This window comes from Girardinichthys multiradiatus, chromosome X (assembly GCF_021462225.1).
Source record: "Girardinichthys multiradiatus isolate DD_20200921_A chromosome X, DD_fGirMul_XY1, whole genome shotgun sequence".
NCBI classification, from domain to species: Eukaryota; Metazoa; Chordata; class Actinopteri; order Cyprinodontiformes; family Goodeidae; genus Girardinichthys; species Girardinichthys multiradiatus.
Window position 1 is genome coordinate 1,590,965 of NC_061817.1, and position 24,858 is coordinate 1,615,822.

General features: G+C 39.4%; 1 protein-coding gene across 1 annotated transcript; it reads right to left on the reverse strand.

The window, feature by feature from the left end:
* Positions 1 to 219: 219 nt before the first annotated feature.
* Positions 220 to 23,808, reverse strand: LOC124863243 (all-trans-retinol 13,14-reductase-like). The gene is made up of 13 exons (XM_047357547.1): positions 23,086 to 23,808; positions 21,301 to 21,483; positions 13,566 to 13,704; positions 13,174 to 13,276; positions 12,427 to 12,622; positions 12,155 to 12,352; positions 10,394 to 10,513; positions 10,147 to 10,285; positions 7,422 to 7,531; positions 7,087 to 7,253; positions 5,132 to 5,291; positions 493 to 640; positions 220 to 385 (listed from the first exon to the last, which is right to left on the reverse strand). Coding segments are annotated over exons 1-13 (1,845 nt in total). The 5' UTR covers positions 23,267 to 23,808; the 3' UTR covers positions 220 to 384.
* Positions 23,809 to 24,858: the final 1,050 nt, after the last annotated feature.

The following is a 24,858-nucleotide window of genomic DNA, read 5'->3' on the forward strand; positions in this document are numbered from 1 at the left end:
ACACACATGGCATTGTTATTGGTGCTGATCAGAGCAAATAGCTAGATTAATATTAGATAAACTTCTGTGAATAATCATTAAAGCTGACTAAATGAGTACACTGGGGTTTGTTTAATAAGGTTTCTATTGTTCTGTAAAAGCAGTGCATAAAGAACACAATGAAAGCCTGATTGAGCACAGAACTATGGCATTTGTGTGAATGTACACAATGACTTTGGGGACAGTTTAAAAACTTTATTTATAAACTCGCTTCTGATGCTGATAAAATTAGGAGGCTGATGTCAGATTGTTGGAAGAGGGCAGAGTTAGTTTAGAAGCTTTGACCGATTATATCTTCCACACTTTGCCTCCTCTTTCCTCAGGCCTTCAGGCACGTTCTGCATATCTGAAATACACAAAAGACCACTCTGTCAAAACAGCTTTTCTGGATGGATAGAAAAACATAATAAAAAACATTAAAATCTAAAACTTTAAATGCTCTCATGTTACTACCAGGTCTTTTTCTTGTTGGTGTTTTGGTGCTTAAGGTGTGTTTTCAGAGCAACAAGGTCGAGGTAGAGAATTTGATTGAGGACAGCCGAGGCACAGAGCAGGCCGCCGTGCAGAGCACCAGCCATGCCGTTGCAGAATACATCCTGACCTGAACGCAAACAATGACATGAACTGTCACAATGAGTTTTTCTAATGGACAAGAAAGTAGACAATCTCTCACCTTGTAACACTGAACTGGTGCCTGGCATTAGAGAAACAACTTCCACCGTAGATTTGAGAAAGGAGATTATAATGGCATTGTAAAAGAAGTAACAGCTTTTAAAATAGTTGGAGAGAAGTTAATAACTCTGTGCAATCTGCAGATATTTACATACACCGTAGAAAAAGACAAATAACCTTTTTTCCCTCACTGTCATTAATTCTGAGTAAACATTTCCTGTTTTTGATCAAGCTGAAAAACTAAAATGATTTCTATTTGTTAAATGCAAATATAATGAGAATGTCATACCTGCTTGTGTTTTGAGTTCTTGAGTTTGTGTTTTGTTTAATTACCTGGTCTAGTCCTTAGTTTTCCGTCTCCCTGCACCCCAAGCCCACACCTGCTCTGTGTTTTCCCCTGATTGTCTGGTCACGTGTATCATTGGTTTCCCCTGCTGTCCAGTTTTGTATTTAAGCCCGTTTGTTTCCTTTGTTCCCCGCTGGTTCCTTATGTGTTGTTTGTGTTTGTGTGCACGCCTGGTACACTGTCCATGTCCAGCCATGAGCAATAAAGTGTCGTCTTATCTGCAAACTTCGAGCTTCAGAAGTTCTTCCCCGCATATTGGTCCAACAGAAACCCACATTACAACAGAGAAAAACACCAAATGTTTCTAACAAGATTTTCTTCAATGTCACAACTTTGTATAAATTATGATACTAGATACTATGCCCTTTAAACAGAAGCCCATGAGGATGTTGTGGCTTTCTAAGTAGTTGACACTTAATTTACTGATGGTGGCTCATGTCCTGGTGGTGGAGGTCAGAGGGCCCGGTGGTGCCGATTGTATTCTGTCAGTCTGCCCCAGGGCAGCTGGAGCTATAATGTAGCCTACCACTGTCAGTGTATGAATGGGTGGATGACTGATTGTAGTGTCAAGTGTTTCAGAGTCCTCGGGCTTGATAAAGTGCTATACAAGCGCAGGCCATTTACTTTTGAGTTAAGCGGAGGCACACCTGTGGATGTATTTCAGGCTAATACTTCAATCACAATGCTTTCATGAGTGACGTCATGGAAAACTCAAATAATATCAGCCAATATGTAATTCAAACAATTATACATGAGTACTAAAAACAGCACTGGAACGTCCAGCCATCACACAGTCCTGGAAGGCGAAGGTTATGTTGTCGGTGAGATGTTTCTGTGCTAAATCTGTACTACCTGTGTGAATCAACCATAGGACAAAACCAAAAGATCTTATAAAGATGCTGCTGAAGCTGGTAAGTGTCATTGAAAAGGAGGACTTGACTGACATGGTCTGAAAGGTCACTCAGAGAGAAAGAAGCCATTTTTTCAAAAGCCCCATAAAAAGGTAGATTACAGTTTGATGGAAGTGTTTGCCATAATAACCAATCATTACATTTGGAGGAAAAAGGGGGAAACATGCAAGCCTGAAAACTCCTACCTAGTTGTGAAATACACTGGTGGCAGCATTTTCTTAAGGGGCACTGGGAAACTATATAAAATAGGTGGCATCATGAGAAAAGAACATTATGTGGAATTATCGAAGAAACATTTCGAGACAACAGCCAAAAAGTTAAAGCTAATGGGCCTTCCAAACAGACAATGACCCTAAACATACCGCCAAATTATGTTCCAAAGTGGCTTAAGGTACATGAATTCAATGTTTTGGAGGGTCCATCAGAAAGCCCAGATCTCAGTCCTGTTGGGACCACAGCCATGGATTTCAACTAAAACTCTGGTACGGACATTCCTGGAACTTTTCAAAATAAAGTGCATTAACCTTCTTCCGACACAGCCAGAAAAGGAGATAACTGCGGACTTCCTGTGGCGCCATTACCCAAATAAAAGCACAACTCCGAAGGGGGAAGAGGGGTAGCAGAGGACGTCCCAGTGATGCCACTGCCCGTATAAGACCCCCACCCTTCCCACATATCGCTCTCTTTCCACACGGCCTTTGAGGAGGACGGTTCAGGAGAGGCCCAGCGCGCGAATGTCTTTTGCTGGCAAAAAGACATAAATTCAACTGGATCCAAAGCCATACGATCATCGATCATATGCAAAGTTAAGTAGAATGAAATACTGTCTGTGTATCCGGTATTTTCATTCATGAACGGAGAAATTAAGGTGTAAGAGTTGCTTACATTTTCTCTTCGAGGCCCCACAGAAGCAAACCTGTGTCGAGGAGCGACCCCGGTGGAGAAGCTGTTTCTACAAGCCCAGTCTAAAGGAAGTTACTACGGCCTGCACAACCATGTTACGGTAACGAACAGCTGTGCAGCGGACAGGCCGAGCCGCCAGCTCTCCGGAGCTAACTCTTGTTCACAGAGCGAACGCAGAGGTTAGCTACCGAGCCAACCGCTTGTTGACTGGATACCTTCTTCAAACTTCGCCCTTGGACAACATTCCCTCAACATGGTCAGAGGTTAGGTTTGGGCAGATTAACAGATAGGTTTAGGATGAAATGATCTAAACGTTTTCATGTTATGAAGTTTTGTTGTGTGGAACCTGGCTATCTTTAGAACTAGTAGGCTAGCTACGGCACGCGCCGGTTCTGTATGTTTGTATGTTGTAAAGTTAAGATAAACTTTATTTAAAGGGTGATTTTAAACAGAAGATCGTTCATAACGCGCCGTCCGCGCTTATGCATTTTAACCCTTTTATTAACCCTGGTATTTTAAAGGTATGTGTTGATTCTGGTGCTAAGCTATCCGCTTCTTGCTAGCTTAACTGCTAATGGTAAGAACACGTGTGTGCTAGCATTAAGGCTAGTTGGTTTTCAAGCTAGTGAATAATAGTCCCTGAACATCATTTACTAGAGTTGATAACTAAGTAAACACCATTAAGCCCCATTTCTCCAGAAAGATTTGGCTCTTTTCCAAATTACTCAATAATATTTCTTCAAATATTATTTCAATAAATAAAGGCAGTTAATTAGACACCGTTGAGAATTAGTCATCCAGGAGGTTGGTTTTATTCGGCAGATCATTATTTAAAACATTATTTTATTAAAATAATATTTTACCTGATCTTGCATTGTGAACGGTTGTCTAAACGTTTGCTGATTATTGTCTAAGTTGGTTCCAAGACTACCTTAACTTCACTTCCAGATTCTTCAAGATAATCCTTGGTTCTCAAACATAAACATTGCATGGTAATGTTGCATCACTCTTTTTGGTCATGATTTCCCGTCATCTTTAATCATCTTGTTTATATTGTACATAGCCCATTAGTCTTGATTATTCTTTAATTCTGCTTGGTAGTTTAGTTGGATTGTTTTAGCATAGTAAAGAGTTTGTTGATTGAAATATGTTTGACTTTGAGTTGACTTATTTTTGTTAATAAATTCTTGTATTTTAAGAAATTGTGTGAATTCATTCCATATATGTGCAGAGTTTATGCTGTTCAATAATGCCAGAGCTAGTCTCACACCTTTCTATTCTGTCCTAATACCATCGCCTTAATGGGGCTGGTATTCACAGGACAACCCTTAACAGACCGAAATATTATTTGATAAAATATTAAAATATAAATATTAATATTAAATAATATTCTCAGATTCATATTTACAACAGTCCTATAGCATACAATTTGGGGGCGGACCTAAAATGGTGTGTGTGAGTAAGGAGGCCTACAAACCTGACTCAGTTACACCAGTTTTGTCAGAAAGGATGGGGCAAAATTATAACAAACAAGAAGCTTGTGGAAGGATACCCAAACATTTGACCCAAGTCATTAGCACCCTTTCCATTGTTTGTGGAAAGCTCCAGGCTTTTGAAAGCTCAAGACGGGTTTCAATACAAATTTACCCAGGTAATTTCACTTTCCCGGGGCTTTATTTTCATGGTTAAATGGTCCTACTCTGGAGTAGGTCTTTTTAGCAAAAGAAATCCTGGGGCTTTAAATTTGGGGCTTTCAGTGGAAAAGGGGCTAGAGAGTTTAAAAGGCAATTATACCAAATACTTAGGGGATGTGTGAAATTCTGAAATTAAAGTTTAAAAAAATATAAAGACCTTCTCTTTCTCATTATTGTAGCATTTATAAAATTGAAATAATCTTGGTACTCCTTGCACGTCGTTTTATACGTGTATATCTGGCTTAAGCTGTATTTACCAAAGTACCTATATAACTAACTGATTTTGATTGTACTATAGTATAATTAGGAATCCAATTGGACCATATATAATTGAATCTGAATCTGTGTATCTGTGACTATATTATTATAACTGGATATTAGTTGAATCTGTTTGTTTTGATATTTGGTATAACTTGGGGCTATAAAACCGAAGAACATTTCCTGTGAATGAGCTTAACAGCAGGCTAACTTTACAAAAGCCTTAATGGATTTCTGAAGCTTTTACCTTAAAATGTACTTCTAATTGCATTGTGGGCAATCTGCTGTGGCAGTGTTGGTCATGTTACCTGTTAAGTAGAGCCCGCTGACTGGTGTCTGTGGCCGTGTCTTAGCAACTGTTTCTGGACTGAAGCGCTCCAAGTTGTGCTCCGCGCCATACATCTCACCTCTTGGAGCACCCAAATAGTGGACATTAGTTAGAGGGGTGGCAGCTTCTACCATTACCACCTGAACACAATCATAGACACAATGTCATATTACGGTAGCAAAAAAACAAGTACGTTTTTAGTCATTGATTTGCTGAGGATGGTTCTCCAAGAAGAGCATACAATCATTTCAGCTAAATTTGCAGTTAAAGCTGAATGTTTAACTTATACAGTGTTACACAACTACACCACTGTGGGTCATTTTAATTAAAATAATTAAAGAAAATTATCATTATAAGTTGTAATGTTGAAAGTTTACTATGTTAAATTTCCTGGGAAACGGTGTTTAGTAGAATGATTTTATGAGTGAAATGCTTTGAATTTTCAGAATTTTTAGGATAAAGTTGCACATTTGTAAGATTCTCTGGTTTCATAGAGGAAGAACCTGGTCATTGGACAATCATGTTTCTGTATGATGCCACATTGCTTTGATGTTAGTTAAAATCCGTTTCAGTGAGTCCATTTCAGATGCGAACATTTGTTTTCTGAGTATGACAAGAAAACGGAGCAAAGTTTTCATCCAAACCAGAAACTGGCTCAACCGATTCTCAATGACCTGGTCAGTCTTTGGAGCTTTTATTTAGTCTCTTTCCTTGACAGAGCCATTGAAGGAGCTAATGCTGAAGCTAACTGTGTACTCTGTTTTTCATCTGATAGATCTACTGGCCAGCGATTCTGTTAATGTATGTTTCTTTCATAGACAAAGGTCCAAACAGAGCTGGTGCTGGCTTTAACTCCTTGTCCTCCAAAAGTTTGTCCATTCTACTGATCTACTTGACTGCCTAGTTTGATGGACTGCTGCAAATAATCACACAGGTTTACTGGACACAGTTTACTGGACTTCCTTACAAAGAAAGGTTTTTACCAAATTGGATTATTATCTAAATTTGACTGTTTTATTACATTTATTTCATTTTACTGTAGTCCATATGATTATATTGTGTTAGTATAAATTTGATTTTTGCGTATTTCCTTTTATTGTGTGTTATTTAAGTATACACATCCTATATTGTTCTATCCCTAAAGCTCAGGCCCAGTTCATGGGCAGACCAGGCATTTTATTATTTTTTTATTTTTTATTTGGAGCACTTTTAATTTTTCTTTACCCAATTTCTCTTTGTAATATCCCTTCTTAGATTAGAAATGTCCTTAAACCTCAAATTAGACCGTCAGTGTATTACTCCTCTTGACATAACACAACAGATAATTTTTAACAATGTTTTTGATCAGCCTAACTCTTGTTAAAAAAGACGTCCCAGTCCATTCTACATAGGGTTTTAAAACCTCAGCATTCAGTAAATTATTGAGCATCCAAGAAATGTTCTGTGTGACTTTATTCGTTTCCCACATGGTTCTGAAGGACCTTAGACCCGGCCCATTCTTCTTTTACAACATTAATTTAGTTTTGGAAGTTTGCAAACACTTCTTCATTTACACTATTATTGTGCCATTAAAATATTTCAATCAGGCAGAGATCTAGTCTTTGACTGGGCTATATACCACAATTCTCTCCTTGGTTATTTTGTTGTAGATTACCTGCTGTATTTAAATTCAGCTAGTTTTTATTCAAGTTTTAGTAGTCGATAGATGAACTCATATTTGACTGAAAAAACGCTTTGATTTACAGAAGAGTTCTTTTAAAATCATGTAGTGAACAGATTATGTCCATCTAAATAATTTCAGATGAATTTCTTAAAAATGAATTCTTTTTTTTATCACAGTCAGCAGAGGAAGAACCTCAGCAATACGTTTCTTGTTTTGTTACTGATTCAAGACAAATGCATCAGAAATGCATGCTGAATCAACTAGTGACACACCTTGTCTCGAAGTTGAGGGAAGATGGTTAGAGCCCATTCCAGCAGCTCTCGGGCTATGCTGTTTTTCAGATTTAGGTATTCCTGACCCCTCTTTCCAACTTTGGTCTCCTCCCAATCCTGAAACCACTCATAGCGTGCCATGGTAAGTAATGTCATACAGGACTTACCTGTAAAAACAAGTGAATAAAAAAGAGCAACACATGAAAGAGGAGGCTTTTGATTTGAGGAGTTATAGAAAATAGAAATTAGATTTAGCAAAAACAATGACGTGTAAGCCGTCTCAATCAACAATTAAGGAACTACACAACAGTTCTGTGGCAAAGTGAATGTGTTACCTGGGTGTCTGATGGAGGCTGTTGGGTCTTTAGCTGATGGGAAGGTGATGAACATCATAGGGATGTTTCCTAATACCTGCTCTCTCTTCAGAGAAGAGTATTCCTCCAGACTGCAACCGTGGTAATGTGCACATAAAAAGAGACATATGAGCAATACATAATAGTTATAGTTCCTTGCAAAGGTATTCACACCCCATAAACGTTTTCTGATATTTTCATGCATAAACCTTCAGTGTTTCTTTACAATTTTGAATGATAGACAAACACAAAGTAGGACAGAACTACAGAGTAAAACAAAAAGTTATACATGGTTATCAAAATGTTTTTACAAATACAATCTCAGTAAAATCTCAGAATTATTGCTTGCATTTGTGTACAGCCCCTTTGATTCAATACTTTGAAGAACTACCTTTTTGTGCCATTTACAGTTGCAACTCATTGCCGTATGTCACTACCAGCTCTGCACATTGAGAGACAGAAAATTGTGTCCATTCTCCTTTGTTTAACAGCTTAAGCTCATTCAGATTAGATCTAATGCATCTCTGAACATCAGTTTTTAAGTCTTGCCATTTACACTGCTCAAAAAAATAAAGGGAACACTCAAATAACACATCCTAGATCTGAATGAATTAAAAATTCTCATTGAATACTTTGTACAAAGTTGAATGTGCTGACAACAAAATCATACACAAATCATCAATGGAAATCAAATTTATTAACCAATGGAGGCCTGGATTTGGCATTTCTTTGGAGGGCTGTGTGGCCCTCCAAAGAAATGCCACCCCACACCATTACTGACCCACTGCCAAACCGGTCATGCTGAAGGATGTTGCAGGCAGCAGATCTCTCTCCACCGTGTCTCCAGACTGTGTCACGTCTGTCACATGTGCTCAGTGTGAACCTGCTTTCATCTGTGAAGAGCACAGGGCGCCAGTGGCAAATTTACCAATCTTGGTTTTCTCTGGCAAATGCCAAGCGTCCTGCATGGTGTTGGGCTGTGAGCACAACCCCCATTTGTGGACGTCAGGCCCTCATACCATCCTCATGGAGTCGGTTTCTAGCTGTTTGTGCAGACACATGCACATTTGTGGCCTGCTGGAGGTCATTTTGCAGGGCTCTGGCAGTGCTCCTCCTGTTCCTCCTTGCACAAAGGTGGAGGTAGCGGTCCTGCTGCTGGGTTGTTGCCCTCCTACGGCCTCCTCCACATCTCCTGGTGTACTGGCCTGTCTCCTGGTAGCGTCTCCAGGCTCTGGACACTACGCTGACAGACACAGCAAACCTTCTTGCCACAGCTCACATTGATGTGCCATCCTGGATGAGCTGCACTACTTGAGCCATTTGTGTGGGTTGTAGAGTCCGTCTCATGCTACCATGAGTGTGAAAGCACCACCAACATTCAAAAGTGACCAAAACATCAGCCAGAAAGCATAGGTACTGAGAAGTGGTCTGTGGTCCCACCTGCAGAACCACTCCTTTATTGAGTGTCTTGATAATCACCAAAGATTTCCCCCTGTTGTCTTTTCCATTTGAACAACATCATGTGAAATTGATTGTCAATCAGTGTTGCTTCCTAAGTGGACAGTTTGATTTCACAGACGTTTGATTTACTTGGAGTTATATTGTGTTGTTTAAGTGTTCCCTTTATTTTTTTGAGCAGTGTATTTTAACTTTGACTTGGCCATTCCAACACATTTCATTGTAGCTCTGGCTGGAAGTTTAGGGTTGTTGAGCTGCTGGAAGGTCAACCTCCACCTCAGTCAGAAATCTTCTGCAGCAGGTTTTCTTCCAGGATCGTCCTGATTTAGTTATTTTCTTCGTCCCATCAACTATGACCAGATTCCGTGTCCCTGCTGAAGAAAGGCCTGCATGATGCAGCCACCACTGTTTGTTAGTGGGAATTGTGTGTTCAGTATGATGTTCAATGCTAGTTTTCCTCCATATTTTTGTAGCATTTGGACATGGGTGGGACGGTTCCAGTGTGACCTCATATAAGCCGAACACCTTCTTTCACATGTTTGTTTTTCCTCCAAAATTGCTTGTGGCAAAATCCAAACACAACCTCTTACGATTACTTTCAACAATGGCTGTCTTCTTGCCACTTCCATAAAACCAGATTTATGCAGTACACTACTGATAGTTGTCCTGTCGACAGATTCTTCCACCTGAGCTGTGGATCTCTGCTGGATGATGATGGATTGGAATTTCTCTGATTCTCCCTACACTGACCAGAACTTTCTTTGTGATGCGGTTTGTTCTCTAATGTTCTCTAACAGACCGATGAGGCCTTCTCAGAGTAGCTGGAGTTGTACTGAAATTTAAACACTCACAAGTGGACTCTATTTGCTAAATTGCTGTTTTCCAATGGCAAATGGTTAAAAAGGGACTGGATACAAATGCAGGCCATCCTTTACAGATTGGAATGTTGGAAAAAGTTTGGAAACCATTTACTAATCTTCTTTCATTTCACCGCTATGCATCCCTTGTTGGTCTATCACATCAAATTGTAATAAAATACATTATAGTTTATGAATGTTATGTTACAAACTGAAATAATTCAAAGGTGATTAATGCTAAGGCCCTGGAAAACAACATAAAAAGAGTTCTCAAGTTTTTAAAGTTAATATATATATAGATAGGTCAAAAAAATCAGAATAAGCTAAACTTTTTCTTAAACCGTCATGTAATGTTCTGTCAGAAAGAATTGAAAATGTGGAAGTTAACATACAGTAAGTCCAAGTCGTTGCCTTTATACATCCAGAAGTTTTTAGAAACAATGTTCAGCTCTTCCTTGGTCCCATCCAGACCGACAAAGACTAAGAAGGAACCCATACCATGACGAAGCAAACCTAGCAGTGACTTGATTTCTACACACAATACACATGAATACAAAATAAAGTCAATAAATATCACAAGCAGTAAAACAGGATGGAAAATCAGAAACATGCAGAGTTAAATGAGTGGAAACATTTTACCTGAGTTTTCCTGAATATGCTGAGGTAGAAATTTCTGGAAGGTGTTGAAGATTCCAGCATCCGAAATGACAACAGGGGCATGGACCTCAATCTCTTGTTGCCCTTTAAGAACTGTCACACCTTGCATACGTACAAAATACATATGGTGGTGTTTAAAAACAAATGTCCATTGTTGGTCACTAGGACCATATTTTGTTCCAGGCAGTTTGGAACCATTTTTGAAATGTTTGCATGAAACCTGACAAAACGTTCAATGTATAAAATAAAAATATCCAGTAAAATAAATTAATTATTATGAGCCAATATTTCAGGCTATAGACGTGTTTTCATCAAGGACAACAGAAATGTGTCAAATCAGTTCACGGTCGCAGTTTGCTAAACAGTTTCCAACAGGAAAGGCCTTGTGAGGGATCTGGTGGCACTGCCAAATCTTGGGAAGATTTCGATTTTGAAGAAATGCAGCAGATGTTAGACAGGGGTGCAAACAAGTAATAACGAGCAGCTATTATGCTGCAAGTCAGTGACTCAATGCAATCTGCTGGGTTTCTTTAGATGGAAAAACATTTTAACCAGTTTTTTAACCAGTTTCTAACCAGTTTGTATGTACTTACTCAGAATCTGTAGGATTTGATTGAATTAACTTTGTAAAGTGCCTTGAGACCACATGTATTGTGAATCAGCACTACATAAATCAACGGAAGTAAATTAAAAATATTAACAGTAAGTTTGAGTCATGAAAGCATAGTTTTTGGTAAGAGAATTATTAGGAATTTCTTTTTTATTATAGGTCATCTTTAAAGTACTTTAAAAGCACAATAAAGTCCTAACCATGCTCCACAAGTTGTTCTCTACATTTCAAAATGTCATGTTGATGTGGTATATGACTCTGTATGCATCACCAAGATTTTTATTAAACTGCAGCTGCATTGTGCCATTTCATACTGTATGTTGGGAAAATTGTATGGTCCAAAAACATGCACGAGGGCCTCAAACAATCATACAGGCATTCATGTTATTGGGGTGGCATGGTGGAACAGTTGTTTGTTCTGTTGCCATGCATGTAACGACACTGGATTACCTTCAAACCACCATGTAGCATCTGTCGTCACGCAATCATTGTAAAGTATAAAGAAGGTGTCTTAGATCTAACTTCAAATTGTTCTGTGAGAGGGGCTGCAGTCTTCTGTGCTCTGCATTACTTTGGTAATTGGTTGTTTCTTTCCAGATCTGATTGGTCTGCTTTAAACAGACCAGAGTTCGATTCCTCAGTCTTGGTGTTGCTCAGGTGTTTGTTTTTGTTGGAAACAAGCTGGCTGAAGATGATCCTCTTCTTCTTCGTTTTTTTTTTTTTACTCTTGGTCAGTGCTTGCTTTGGACAATACTGTTACATACAAGCAGCTGTTGTAACTGTACGAAATTGCCCAGGTAGTTTGGTCCACTTAAAAACGTTTTGTGAGAAGGTGAATCAAATCAAATGAAGGTGTGAAACCTTTCTGCATTTCCCACCTAATCAAACCAAATCCATTAGACTGTTGGACATCTTACTACTTTATATGAGTCTGTGTACTTGATGGAATGCCCTAGTCACTGCTGAAATGAGTGTATTCCCTCTGTGGCACAACTGGCCACTCCTATCTGCACTATTTCTATTATATGGTTTCTTGCACCTTTGGTTTCACCTCTATGCAGATGAAACTCAGCTGTTAAACTGTTAAACAAGGTTACTGAAACTAGGACATAGGTCTTCCCCTTCTTGCTTACCATAGGCCTTCCCCTGGCTGTTGATGAGGATGCGTTGTACAGGAGCCCTGACCAGTACTTCACCACCTGCCTGCTTAATGACTGGTATGATATGAAAGGCAATTTCACTGGCACCCCCATATGGGTAATATGCCCCACGTTTGTAGTGGTGGAGAAGAAGAGCATTGATGAGAAAGCTTGACTCTTTAGGAGGGACACCTAGGAGAAGACAGAAGAACAGTGAGCAGGGTTTGCTGTACATGGCTAATAATTTGAAAGTAAGTGAAGAGCACCATAGAACAAGTAGGCAGAGAGTGCCCGCAGGTCCTTGTTCTGAGTGAGTCGGGACATCATTTCTGAATGGCTAGTTGTTGCTAGGCGAAACACCGAAGATATTTTATCCAATAGGCCAGTCTGAATCAGGAAGTTCACCACCTGGTAGGGCAGCATTTTCAACATGGCAATAAGTGGAGCTCTCCGTGAGGCATGCTGCAGAAAGTCAGAATTTATTCATCAGAGTTATATACAGGTTGTCCTTTCAAAACATATTTAATTGCAGATGTACGACTTGGCCATTTTTAATGAAGCTGCCTGTATGAAGTGAGCTAATGTGACCACTTATATTGCTTTCAGTATAAACACTGTTTCAGAATGCCACTTTTCTCTGTATCAAAAAAAACTTATTAGCAGGAATCAGCATCATATGAAAAGCTATTAGCTGCTTCTTTATTGGGTGTGTAAAAAAAGATTTTGCACATGGTGGTCTACTGAGAGGTTGAGAACAAGTGGCTGTTTAAATTATTATTAGGGATGCTGATCGATTGCTTGCTGATTGATACCCACTAGATCTGCTGAAAAGAAACACAGAAACATTATCATTTAATATAAATTGGGTGGTGTGTCTGGCATTCTGTGTGTACATAATGTTGTTCTTTTTCCTCAAATAATTTTGTTACGTTATAATACCCTTCCTGTATCCTATTGTCTATTCACACCATAACTGCCTTATGTGCCAGGATCATTGTTGTTATCACACACACCTTCATCAGTTTCATGAACTTTTCAATGGCCTCCTCTTCTCCTGGGAACTGTCTCTTCAGGCAAGCTGCCATCTCTGTCTTTCCTGCATGGATATGATACTCCCTGAGGACAAGATGTATGAGGGAAACAAGGAAAGCAAGATAAAGTACAGATGATGTGACTTTTTTTGCTCAGGTTTCCTGTGCTAGCACCATAAAATGTGATGAAACCATTGCCGAAAATTAAACAGATGCATAATGATTTTGTAATGACCGGTAGATGGTTTCAAACAGTGTTACAATTGTGTGCAGTCTTCATAAGGATGGGCTTTCTGTCACATTAGAAAAACTGTCAAGAAAACAACTTAACGGACAAAAAAAAAACACTTTAATGATGATATGGCAAGGCATACCTGCTATGGTCAGGTTGTCCAAGGAGCACAGTATCGTAATGTTGTTCCAGCTTTACAAACTGCAACTGTCCCTCTGTGATCTGATCCAAAGCAACCTTCAACAAGCTGTTCTCATGAAGTTGGCCCAGATAATGGATACCTGATGGCAGTAGGACAGGTGATATTTTTGTGTTGCACCAATAAAACTTTTCCTGCCTAATTTCTTTATTTTCCCCTGAAAATGGCAACACATTAAGGAGACAAAACTAAGTGAAGGATCACTGAAATAGGATAATCTCCGTTTATGCATTAAAGTGCTCATCTGATTTTTCAGTGTTTGACATGCCAGTCTCAGCAAGTTTTAAATTACAGTTTGCCATTTACAGAAGCAAATGTGTCTCAATATTCAAATTAAAATGTATTAATAAAATGCTTTTTCATTTTCAAAATGAAGCTGTATTTTTGGAAATAAAATGAAAAATAAATCATTCAAACTGCATTTTCTCCTCCAAGACTGCTCAGATTATAAATTAATTAAAATGATAAATAAAATAACGTTCAATATTTCCTCTTCAAAAGATGTCCCAGCAAAAAGTGACCAAAACTCATTTTGAAATGTCAAATTTGAAAATTAAAATGTATTAACAGAAATGCTGCATTTTTGACTCATAAATGAAATTGCTTATAGATCTTTCAAACTGCGTTTTCATTTTCTTCTTCAAGACTGCTCATTGTGTGATACAACTAAAGAAATAACTAGAGGAAAATGCTTTTCATGCCTGCGCCCGTAAAAAGTGTTCCAAAAAACAGTTTGACTAGTAGGAAAGGGGGGACGGCCAAGATGGCGGTGTGTGTAGAAACTCTCTACCGAGCTCTGCACAAAAAGCTCTTAAAAAGCAGTAAGGCATGAATATCTGAATAATAGCACTAATAATTCCTTAAAAGATAACAGACACAACAGTTACAACAGAATGCCGAACCAGAAGGGAGCGAAAAGAGGACTAGAATCGTCCAAGTCCAGGCTTACATCGGAGATTGCTAATGAGGCTAAGGCTACAACCGGCAACATGTAATTCGATAACTGCCACAACTACGCTGCTAATCCTTTAACACTGGCATTGAATGAACAAGAAATTGATGACTTTCCTACCCTTCCTGTTACACCTCTGAAATCGCTAGCTCCGAAGAAGGTGATGCATGAACGTAGCAACCCTGACCCATCTGCTACAAATGAGATAATACCCAGTCTGTCTGTGCTAATAAACAGCCGATCTGATAACATCGAGATCATGGTGAAAGAAAATACGCTAAAGTTTGAGGGTCTCAAAAAGACTATTGGCTTTATATGCGATGAAATGAAGGATGTAAAGGGGAAAGTAAGTGACCTGGAAAAAAAAGTTACAAGAGAGGAAGGTCGGGTGGATTACTGCCAGCAGAGGTTAGCTGACTTGGAAAGATACTCGAGGAGGTGAAATCTTAGACTGCAAGGAGCTGAGGAGACAGAGAAAGAAGACATACAAAGAAAAGTGCTGGAAATTTGCCAGTCAGTTCTGCCTGAACATAAACACAAGCTGCCTGACGCCATTGATGTCGTGCATCGACTTGGAGCTAAACGACCAGGAAGCACCAAACTCAGAGGGATCATCATTCAGTTCACCTGCAGAGTCCTTAGAGATGCTACATGGAAAGCAGCCAAGACATCATCCTACCTGAGGGACAACCGACTGAGATTCACTGAGGACCTGTCCAAGGAGGACAGAGAACGCCCATGATAGACAAAGCCCGCAAGGAGCGTAAACCAGCTTACTTCGTTGGAGGCCGTGGATTTATTAGCAGAGTGGAAGTCTTCCCTCCCTCATAAACATTCGCCTAATCTTTAAAAATAATCAATTTTTGAATTCATTCTCATGATGAATCTGGTCTCTTGACTATGCTTTTAGTTTCCTTTTAACAATTTATATTCACCCTGAGTTAATATATTATCTTGTTATGAAAACTTACCTTGTTCTTTTTGTTTAGGATAAAAATACTATCATTAAACCAAAACAGATAGCTAAGTGCTATTTATGTATTTAGTCAGGTTACTTACTGCTCTACTACTCAAAGTGTGCAGCACTCAGTCCCCTTCCTTGGTGTACACACCCTTAGCTTCAAAGGTTTATAACATGTTCTCTTTGTTACTCTTTTCCAGTAACTTTGTCTCTTTCATTAGTTTCTCTTAATTGCAGGGGTTTAAGACAAGCATTTAAACACAAAGCGTTATTTTTATTTGGCAAACAACTTAAAACAGATTTTTTGTTTCATTCAACAGAGTCCTTCTACATCCGCTGACACTAATTTCTGGAAATTGCAACGGGGAAATGAAATCTGGTTATCTCATGGATCTGAGCGCTCCGCTGGTGTCACCACACTTAAAAATAACTTCTCTGGAAGTATATTACACTTTGACTGTGACACCCTAGGACACTACATCTGCTCTGTAATTGGATGCCATAACAATACCTTTATTGTAGTTAATAAATACGGTAACAATAGTAAAACTGAAAACGACAAACTAGTTGAGTCTTTAGAAGAAAGAATTTCTTTATGGCTTTCTAATTACCCAGACTCAATCTTTTTAATTGGCGGGGACTTTAACATTACCTTAGATAATATGATCTATAGGTGGCCTCCAGGGCGGCAGACCTCATACTGTGTCAACTTAAAACATTTTATGGAGAAATGTTATGTTATGGATATTTGGAGAGAAACATTTCCAGGTGACAAAATCTTTACATGGAGCAATAAAACAGGATCCAGGCAATCCCGTATAGACTTCCGGCTTATTTCTAATTCTATTAATAAAGACAACATTGCTGTTAACATACTTTCCACCCCTCTTACAGATCATAAAGCTATTGACATTAGCATCCAAATGTATGCTCCTGATAATACACCTTACAAATGTTCCTACTGGAAACTAAATAACTCCTTGCTAAAGCATAAAATAGTTAAAGTTCAAATTAATAAATTGATTATATATTATTGGAATAAGGCTAACAAGGAGAGGTCCTTCTGCAGCAATTGGGAACTTTTCAAGTTTGAAACAGATGTTTAAGACAATATGGAAGTCACATTTCTAAACTGAGGAAAGCTGAAGAGGAAGAAGTATTAAGCAAGATTACCTCTTATTACCTAAAATCCCCAGAGGAAATCTTGGAGGAAGATAAGTTAACTTTAATAGAACATCAAAATAAACCGGACGGCTTATACAAACACAAGGCTGAAGGTGCCTTCATCAGATCTAGGAAACGATGGCTGGAGGAGGGAAAGCAAACTTCTGCTTACTTTTTCAGGCTTGAAAAGTACAGATCAAAAACAAACTCTATTTATCAGCTAAACATCAATGACACTATCTCCAACAATCCTAGGCAAATTGCAACATTTTGTGCCAAATTTTATTCTAACTTATACAGCTCAAAATATAATGAAGAGATTTCAACATCATTTCTTAACAATGTTCAAAATTTAAAAACTATTGACGTAAAAGAGATAAACTACTGTGACAGCCCATTTACAGTGGAGGTAATTTCTAAATGCATTAATGCACTGAAGGCCAATAAATCTCCCAGCACAGATGGTTTATCTGCTGAGTTTTATCAATCATTCTCTAATCTTATAGCTCCATTGTTCTTACAGGTATTTCTAGAAAGTATAGAGAATAACACTCTGCCTCTTACTTTGACTCAAGGTCTAATAACACTCATTCCGAAACCAAACAAAGACCCACCTGTTATTGTTAACTGGAGACCTATATGTTTACTCAATAATGATTATACGTTTATGGCTTTAATACTTGCAAACAGAATTAAAGAGGTCTTGGACAGTTATTGATGGAGACACAGTCAGGCTTTATGAGAAACCGACACATCTCTAACAACATCAGACTACTTCTAGACCTACTTGTTTACTCATATTTGGTGTCTGATCATAGTTTATTCTTTTCCTGGATTTTTATAAGGCCTTTGACACAATTGAACATCAATTAATTTTTCAATCTTTGAAAAAATGTGGTTTTGGTCCTTTCTTTTGTAACCCTGTCAAAACATTATACTCCAATAGCAATAGTTCTATTAAAACGCCAAACAGCTCCACCCCTAGATTTGACCTAAAATGGGGTATTTCCCAAGGATGTCACATCTCTCTGTATTTATTCTTACTTTGTTCACAAATTCTTGCAACTCATGTCTCCAATAGTGCTGTACAAGGAATCTGCATAGCTAATAAAGAACTTACAATCAGCCAGTTAGCTGATGACACCACAATTGTTTAAGGAATAAACACCAGATCCCTCTTGCCTTGGATGTGATTGGTGTCTTTTCCAAGGCCTCTGGTTTATGTTTAAATTTAAAAAAATTTTTGAATTGCTAGCAATTAAAGATTGCCCAGTAAATGTCATTTGCAATATCCCTGTTAGACAAGAAATCACTTATTTAGGACTTTTAATCTCTAAAGACCAGAAGTTAAGATGCTCCTCTAATTTTACACCAATTATACAAAAAACCAAAAATAAACTAAATCAGTGGCTGCAGAGGGATTTACCTCTAAAAAGTAGAGTATAGATTACTAAAGTTGAAGGATTATCCCAACTGACATATGCTGCTCTCCCCTTACATTTAGACAACAAAATTAGTAAAGATATTGACTGTATGCTTATGAATCAGGTGGACTTAACTTTTTGGATTTCCCTACCCTAAATAACACATTTAAAATTAATTGGGTTAAACACTTCCTTAAGAATCCAACTTCTATCTGGAACCTTATACCATATCATGTTTTCTTGCGCTTAGATGGCTTTAACTTCATTTTAAACTGTCATTACAGTGTTGAGAAACTTCCTGTAAAACTCTCATCTTTCCATAAGCAGGAGCTCTTAGCATGGACGCTCATTCACAAATGTAACTTCTCACCTCACAAATACCTTATCTGGAACAACAGAGATATTTTATTTGAAAACAGGTCACTCTTCTTAGAGACTTGGGTTCAAAATGGGATCCTACTGTGGCTCAGCTGGTTAATAAAGAAGGGCGATTTCTCAATTACAATGAATTCTGATCAATATATAATTTTCCAGTTAGTCCACAGGAATTCTCCATGGTGGTTGATGCTGTACCCTCGGGCACTTTAATGTTGTTTAAAAATACTAATTATACTCTGTGTGCTCCACTCATTGTCCCTGACCCAGCCGAGTCATATGTGGGGAAAATCTGTTTTTCACAGGAGAGAGGGAAGAGCAATGGTGGCGTCGGCAATGTCGGCGGCTCCCATAACATTGCTGTTCCGTTGAAGACGCCTAAGAACGCCAGTAAGTCAAGCTGGGAAGCGTTTCATGCACAGTTTGAACTGCTGGCTCAGGCAGGAAGATGGACAGTAGAGCATAAAGCCTTGCAGCTAACCCTCTGCTTGAAGGATGATGCACTGGACTGCCTGCTACTGCTCGGTACGGAGGACAGAAAGAACTATGATGCCCTGGTCGGAGCTTTAAAGAGGCGTTTTGGGCAATGTGTGCAGCCTGACATCTTTAAAAATAAACTCACCAGCAGGAGCAGGTTGCCAGATGAGCCTTTGCGCGTGTAGGCTAATGACATTGAGAGCCTCACACGCAGAGCGTACGCACACTTGCCATCAGGTGTGTAGAATGAACTGGCGAAAGATCAGTTCATCAGATCGCTGTCACCTCCAGAGCTGCGGGTGCAAGTCCAGCTGATGCACCCGACCTCCCTGCAGGTTGCGTTGGATTTGGCACTGGAGAGGGAGTGTTTGGGTGGCGTAGCAGCAGGAGGTGATCAGAGAGGACAACCACTGGCGTGCAGGTCTACGGAGGGGACGGTTCTGAACCAGGAGAAGCCGGCGTGGGTCTCGGAGTTGACAGAGCTAGTTCGAGCTGTGTCTCTGCAGTCAGCACGGGACTCATCTGCAATCCCTGTTCTTTGTTGGGGCTGTGGCCTACCAGGACATCTTCAACGGTGCCCTAAAGCAGCCAAGAAGCAGGGAAATGATACAGGGTCTGCAGGGGGGAGGCGTTGCGGACCCCTGCCGTTACCTCCAAGTCTTCGTCACCATCAGACGGTCCTCAGTGGCGCTGGCGGGGGACCCGGGCCCCAAACCCCCCTGAAGTTGATGATGGCCATATCCAGGCGACTGTGGTTCCAGTGGTTGGCCGCACGTGTGTTGGTGATATTTGTTATGTCCCAGTCACATTGGAAGGAGTTCCCTGCACTGCCCTGATTGACACTGGTTCCACAGTAATACTGGTGAGGCCTGATTTAGTGCCAGACTGGACTCGGATTCAGCCCACTACTGTGCAGCTCCGCACAGTCACAGGGGACCTGGCACCTATGAAGGTGAGGGGGACACTTACTGTTACTGTGGGGGGCAGATCTATCACCCACCCAGAGTGGGTAGCAGAGGTGCAACACAGGTGCATATTGTGGCTGGATTTTTTTAAGGGCTGCAGGGTGCCAGTTGGATTTAAGAGAGGGCACATGGAAATTTAAGGAAGGCCCCCTCATTCAGCTGATGCCCACAGTTTCGGATCAGTCAAAGCCACTGATTGCAGCTTCTAAACACACTTCACCTCAGCCCAACCAGATCGGTGCCACAGCAGCCCTCACACCTGCAAATCATATGGCCCCGGTGGAGTGGCCTGGTGCAGCGGAGGATGCTTCACTGGCTATGGTGCAGAAGATTTGGGCAGAGAACTGCAGGTGTTTGAATACCCCGCAACAAGAGCAACTGTGGCAGCTGCTCGTGGACTTTAGTTATTGTTGTGGTTGAATAAAAAACCCAGTTCAACGGAACACCGTGTCGGCGTCATTACAATATGAATGCAACACTTTTGTTTTTGCTCCCAGTTTTCATGAGCTGAACTCAAAAGATCTGAAACATTGTCTATATACACACAAAAAAAACATTTCTCTCAAATATTGTTCACAAATCTGTCTAAATCTGTGATAGTGAACACTTTTCCTTTGCATAGATAATCCATTCCACCTCGCAGATGTGGCATATCAAGTTGCTGATTTGGCCAGCATGAGTATTGCACAGGTGTGCCTTATGCTGGCCACAATAACAGTTCACTCTGAAATGTGCTGTTTTTCTTCATTGGGGTGGTCTGAAAACCAGTCAGTATCTGGTGTGACCACCATTTACCTGAGGCAAATGCAACACATCTCCTTCGCATAGAGTTGATCAGGTTGTTGATTGTGGCCTGTGGGATGTTGGTCAACTCCTCTTCAATGGCTGTGTGAAGTTGATGGATATTGGCAGGAACTGGAACAGACTGCCATATACGCCGATCCAGAGCATCCCAAACATGCCCAATCGGTGAAATGTCCGGTAAGTATGCTGGCCTTGCAAGAACTGGGATGTTTTCAGCTTCCAGGAATTGTGTACAGATCCTTGCAACATGAGGCCGTGCATCATAATGCTGCAACAGGAGGTGATGGTCATGGACGAATGGCTCAACAATGGGCCTCAGGATCTCGTCACGGTATCTCTGTGCATTCAAAAAGCCATTGATAAAATGCACCTGTGTTCGATGTTCATGACATACGCCTGCCCATACCATAAACCCGCCGCCACCGTGGGCCACCACCATTTGGACTCATAATAGAAATATATCAGAATCACGCCAACATTTTAACCTTTTGTGCTACCATACATTTTACTCACTACAACAATGTTTTCGGTGGTCCTGTTTGCTGTGGAAACTTACCCACATCAAACTCAAAGTCCTTATTTTGGAAGGTGTGCGTGCAGCCCCCAGCATGATCATGTTGCTCCAGAACTACAACTTTCTTCCCAGCTTTGGACAACAGGGCTGCTGCTGCCAAACCTCCAATGCCGCTGCCAATCACCACTGCATACAGATTGGGTGGAACTCGGTCCACACGGAACCCTAATGGAAATGCATTATTATGTTTATGTAGGAGAAGCTGTTGAGGCTATGAGCAAATTAAACAAATCATTGTGCTAGTGAAGAAATTGCCTTGACAATATTTGATTATTTCATCAAACATATAAAGATATGTAACAAAGAAATGAAAAAAACGAATGAGGATTAACTGCAGTAAATAACTCTCTTGGCATTTAGTTGGTTTAGGAGGCTGAAGCTATAATGGTTAGTCTGAAAATGGCCAAAGTTGTCTTCCACGGCCTTAATACAACTTAAATCTCAAAACCATCATACAGGTTGATGTAAACACTGTTTATAAACCTTTAGAAGCTAATGAAAGTGTTTCTGATCAGACTAAGAAGTAAAGCAGTGTAAGAATTACATTTAAACTACTGTAGTGTTTCTATTAACTACTCTGACATTTTTGAGACTGGAGTTGTTTTAAGAAAGTAGAAGTCTGCTTTGACCATTGCCCCTCAGCTTCAACCTCCAAGATAAAATGATCTAGATTATTCTAAATGATGATGACACCAGTAAGCTACCGGGTAAGATAGTAACTGTTCAATAACCTTTCAACAGAACCTGACTTTAAAAGTTGGCATTTAAAAGAATTAAATAAATACATGTAATGTCAAAAAGCCAGAGAAAATATAATTGTGATGATAGAATTTTAAAGCTAGCAACAATGTAATATAAATGTATGCCTAATTATTGTTATATTGTAGTAAGTCATAGAATTGTAACTCCATATTCCCCCCACAATTGTCATGGATCCAGACAAATGTATTATGAAATATCATTATAGTTTTAAAACAGTTTCCCTGAAAATAAAATCTCTTTCGTACATTTCTGAGAAGAAAATTTAGAAGGAAACTTTTTCTAATCAACAAACTAGCTTCAAGCAATTGATCAATAATGAGCAATATTATTGATTAATTATTCTGACCAGTGAAATTATTTGAACTATTTAAATGGAAACTGCAGTGTTACAATACTCCAAACAGCAACAAAATACAGAATGGTGTCTTGTTATAAATATTTGTAAAATTATACACATTTCTTTGAACAATATGAAACCAGTACATAATACAACTGGTACTTTCCTGGAATCTAGAGGCTGCTTACAGGACTTTTCCAGAACTTGAAAAGTAATCTCCATTACTCACTATGTGCTTTTCAAATTCCTCTTGGAACCATTTACTTTCCTCCAAGCATTCCCTGAGCTTACAGTAGGTTGTTTTTGGGACTTAACAGGCACATTCCTTGAATGTTAATGGAACTTAATGATCAGGTTCTTAGAAAGTACATGGTAAGTTCCAGAAAGCAGCCTCAAAGTTCTGGGAATGTGTTGGATGTATTATGCTGTACCAAGGTATTAGTTGCTATGCACAGTTTCACGTCAGTAGATACTGTAGCAATATATAAAAACTACTGTCAAATTTATGTAAAATACATTACTGCACAAACTTCTATTAAACAACTTTCAACAATAAGCATTAAAAATAAGAGCCAATTACAGTTATTGTTTCATTAATGTAACATTTTAACAGTGTATCCAGCCTTCTCTTCCATCCAACATCCACTAAGTTATTCTTTTTCTTTTACCTCTCTTCAGTCTGGCATCCCTCTCTTTGCTGTTGGTGACCAGGGGTCCTGGTGGTCTCAGACACTTCTTACTGAACACCTTATAGCGCTGCCCAGTGGTTAGGAACAAGATGATGACCAGTGCCACCAACAGACAGCTCAGAACACCAAACAGCCACCACCACATTGCAGAGGAGAACATTACATGGAGAAGACAAAGATCAGAAGAAGGGATGCTTGAGAGATGAGAAATTTAGAAGGTCAAAAACATATACTGGGAAGGAGTGAAGGAGAATCTGAGAGGTGGGCAAAAGGAGGAGCTAAACTGTCTCAGACAACAGATCTTCCAAGAAAGCAACAAACTGCAAGAATGAGTCTCAATTTGGAAGTAGTAAAAGGAAGAGGACTAAGGGTTATTAACATGAAGTCAGTAAAATGTGGTATACCATGTGATGCTCAGGATTTTACCTCAGAAAGAAAAAAACAGGAAAACGGATTCTTCACGGCAAAACATGAGACCAGCAGGAGAGAGAGAGCTGGTTGTTCTTCATTTTATCAGACCTTAAGTGTGGAATCATCACAAAAAAGCATCTTTTCACCCATTATTTTGCCTAAAGATAAGTGTTTTCAATTTCAAAAATATCTTTCTGTAAAGTTGAAATTATCTCAAGATAATTGTGCTTACTGCAAAAAGAAAATTAAAAAAAATCAAGTGACTGAGAAAAAGACGGTTCTTTTCTCATGTTTTCCATTTCTCCCACATTCCTTTGACAAAATACAACTGAGGATGACAGTATTTTATACATAATTATAACTCCTTAAACATTTGTCTTTAGGCTGAAACCAGGGTACCCAGAGAAAATTACTGGCCATATCGGGGAGAACATACACATAGATTGAGTTTGAGCCCAGGACATTCTTCCTGTGAGTTAATGGTGCTAACAACTGCTCCACCGGTACTTGGAATAATGATCAGAACAATAAAGCATACTTAAGAAATTCCCCATATTGTTTAGTTTACAGTAAAGGTGTGTTTTCTATGTTTAAGATTCTCATAAGCATGTTTTAAGATGAAAGAAAATCACATAATTTAATTATTTTATTCTAAAAGATAGAAGCCTATTTCATGGCAAGCTCACATTACATAATATGTTTTTCATGCTAAAATCAGCAAACGCATATCTTGCTTTCTGCATTATTGGTCCTAAACATTTTCATATATGTGGCTTCATACATGTTGGTAAGGTTTATTCGACTTGTAGAACAGTGATTTTAAAGAACCACTATGCAGTTTTAGACCATTGTTTCTAATAGCCAGTGTCAGGGTCTGGGAGTTGTTGACTGTTTTTGCCTGCTATTAATGGTGCTTCACCCCTGCCAAGTTCAGATCCCCAAGTCAAGTTCCAGCTGGCAGCATCTGAACTTCCTACCACCAGCTTCTACCGGTGGTAGACCTCCAGGTGGACCTTCCACTACTGAAAACTGTAAGGTAAGCCAATAATATCAAATCATTCTCACTGAAACAATTCATCGCTTACCTGTTTTCTCTCCATGCAGCTGAGAAGTTCCTGTCCTGGTTCATTCCCTCTCCCTTCCTGTGGCAAAATAAACGCTTTAAATTTCTTCATTCTTCTGAGTGTTTTCTGCATGTGGGTCAAATCAGCAACAACTAAAATGACAGCCAGTGTGTGAACTGTGAAAACTAGAGATGCACCAAGACATTGGCTGTCAACAGCCATTATGGAAAATGATTTATTTCATATTAGTGAAAACACCTCAGTCACTCTGACCATA

Excerpts from the sequence above, each read along its gene's own strand:
- LOC124863243 (XM_047357547.1), bottom strand. The coding sequence starts at position 23,266 with ATGTTCTCCTCTGCAATGTGGTGGTGGCTGTTTGGTGTTCTGAGCTGT. Across the intron at positions 7,254-7,421 it reads AGCCTCCATCAGACACCCAG|GTAAGTCCTGTATGACATTA; the intron begins GTAACACATTCA and ends TTGTTTTTACAG. Across the intron at positions 641-5,131 it reads CAGCGGGCTCTACTTAACAG|GTCAGGATGTATTCTGCAAC; the intron begins GTAACATGACCA and ends GTTTGCGTTCAG.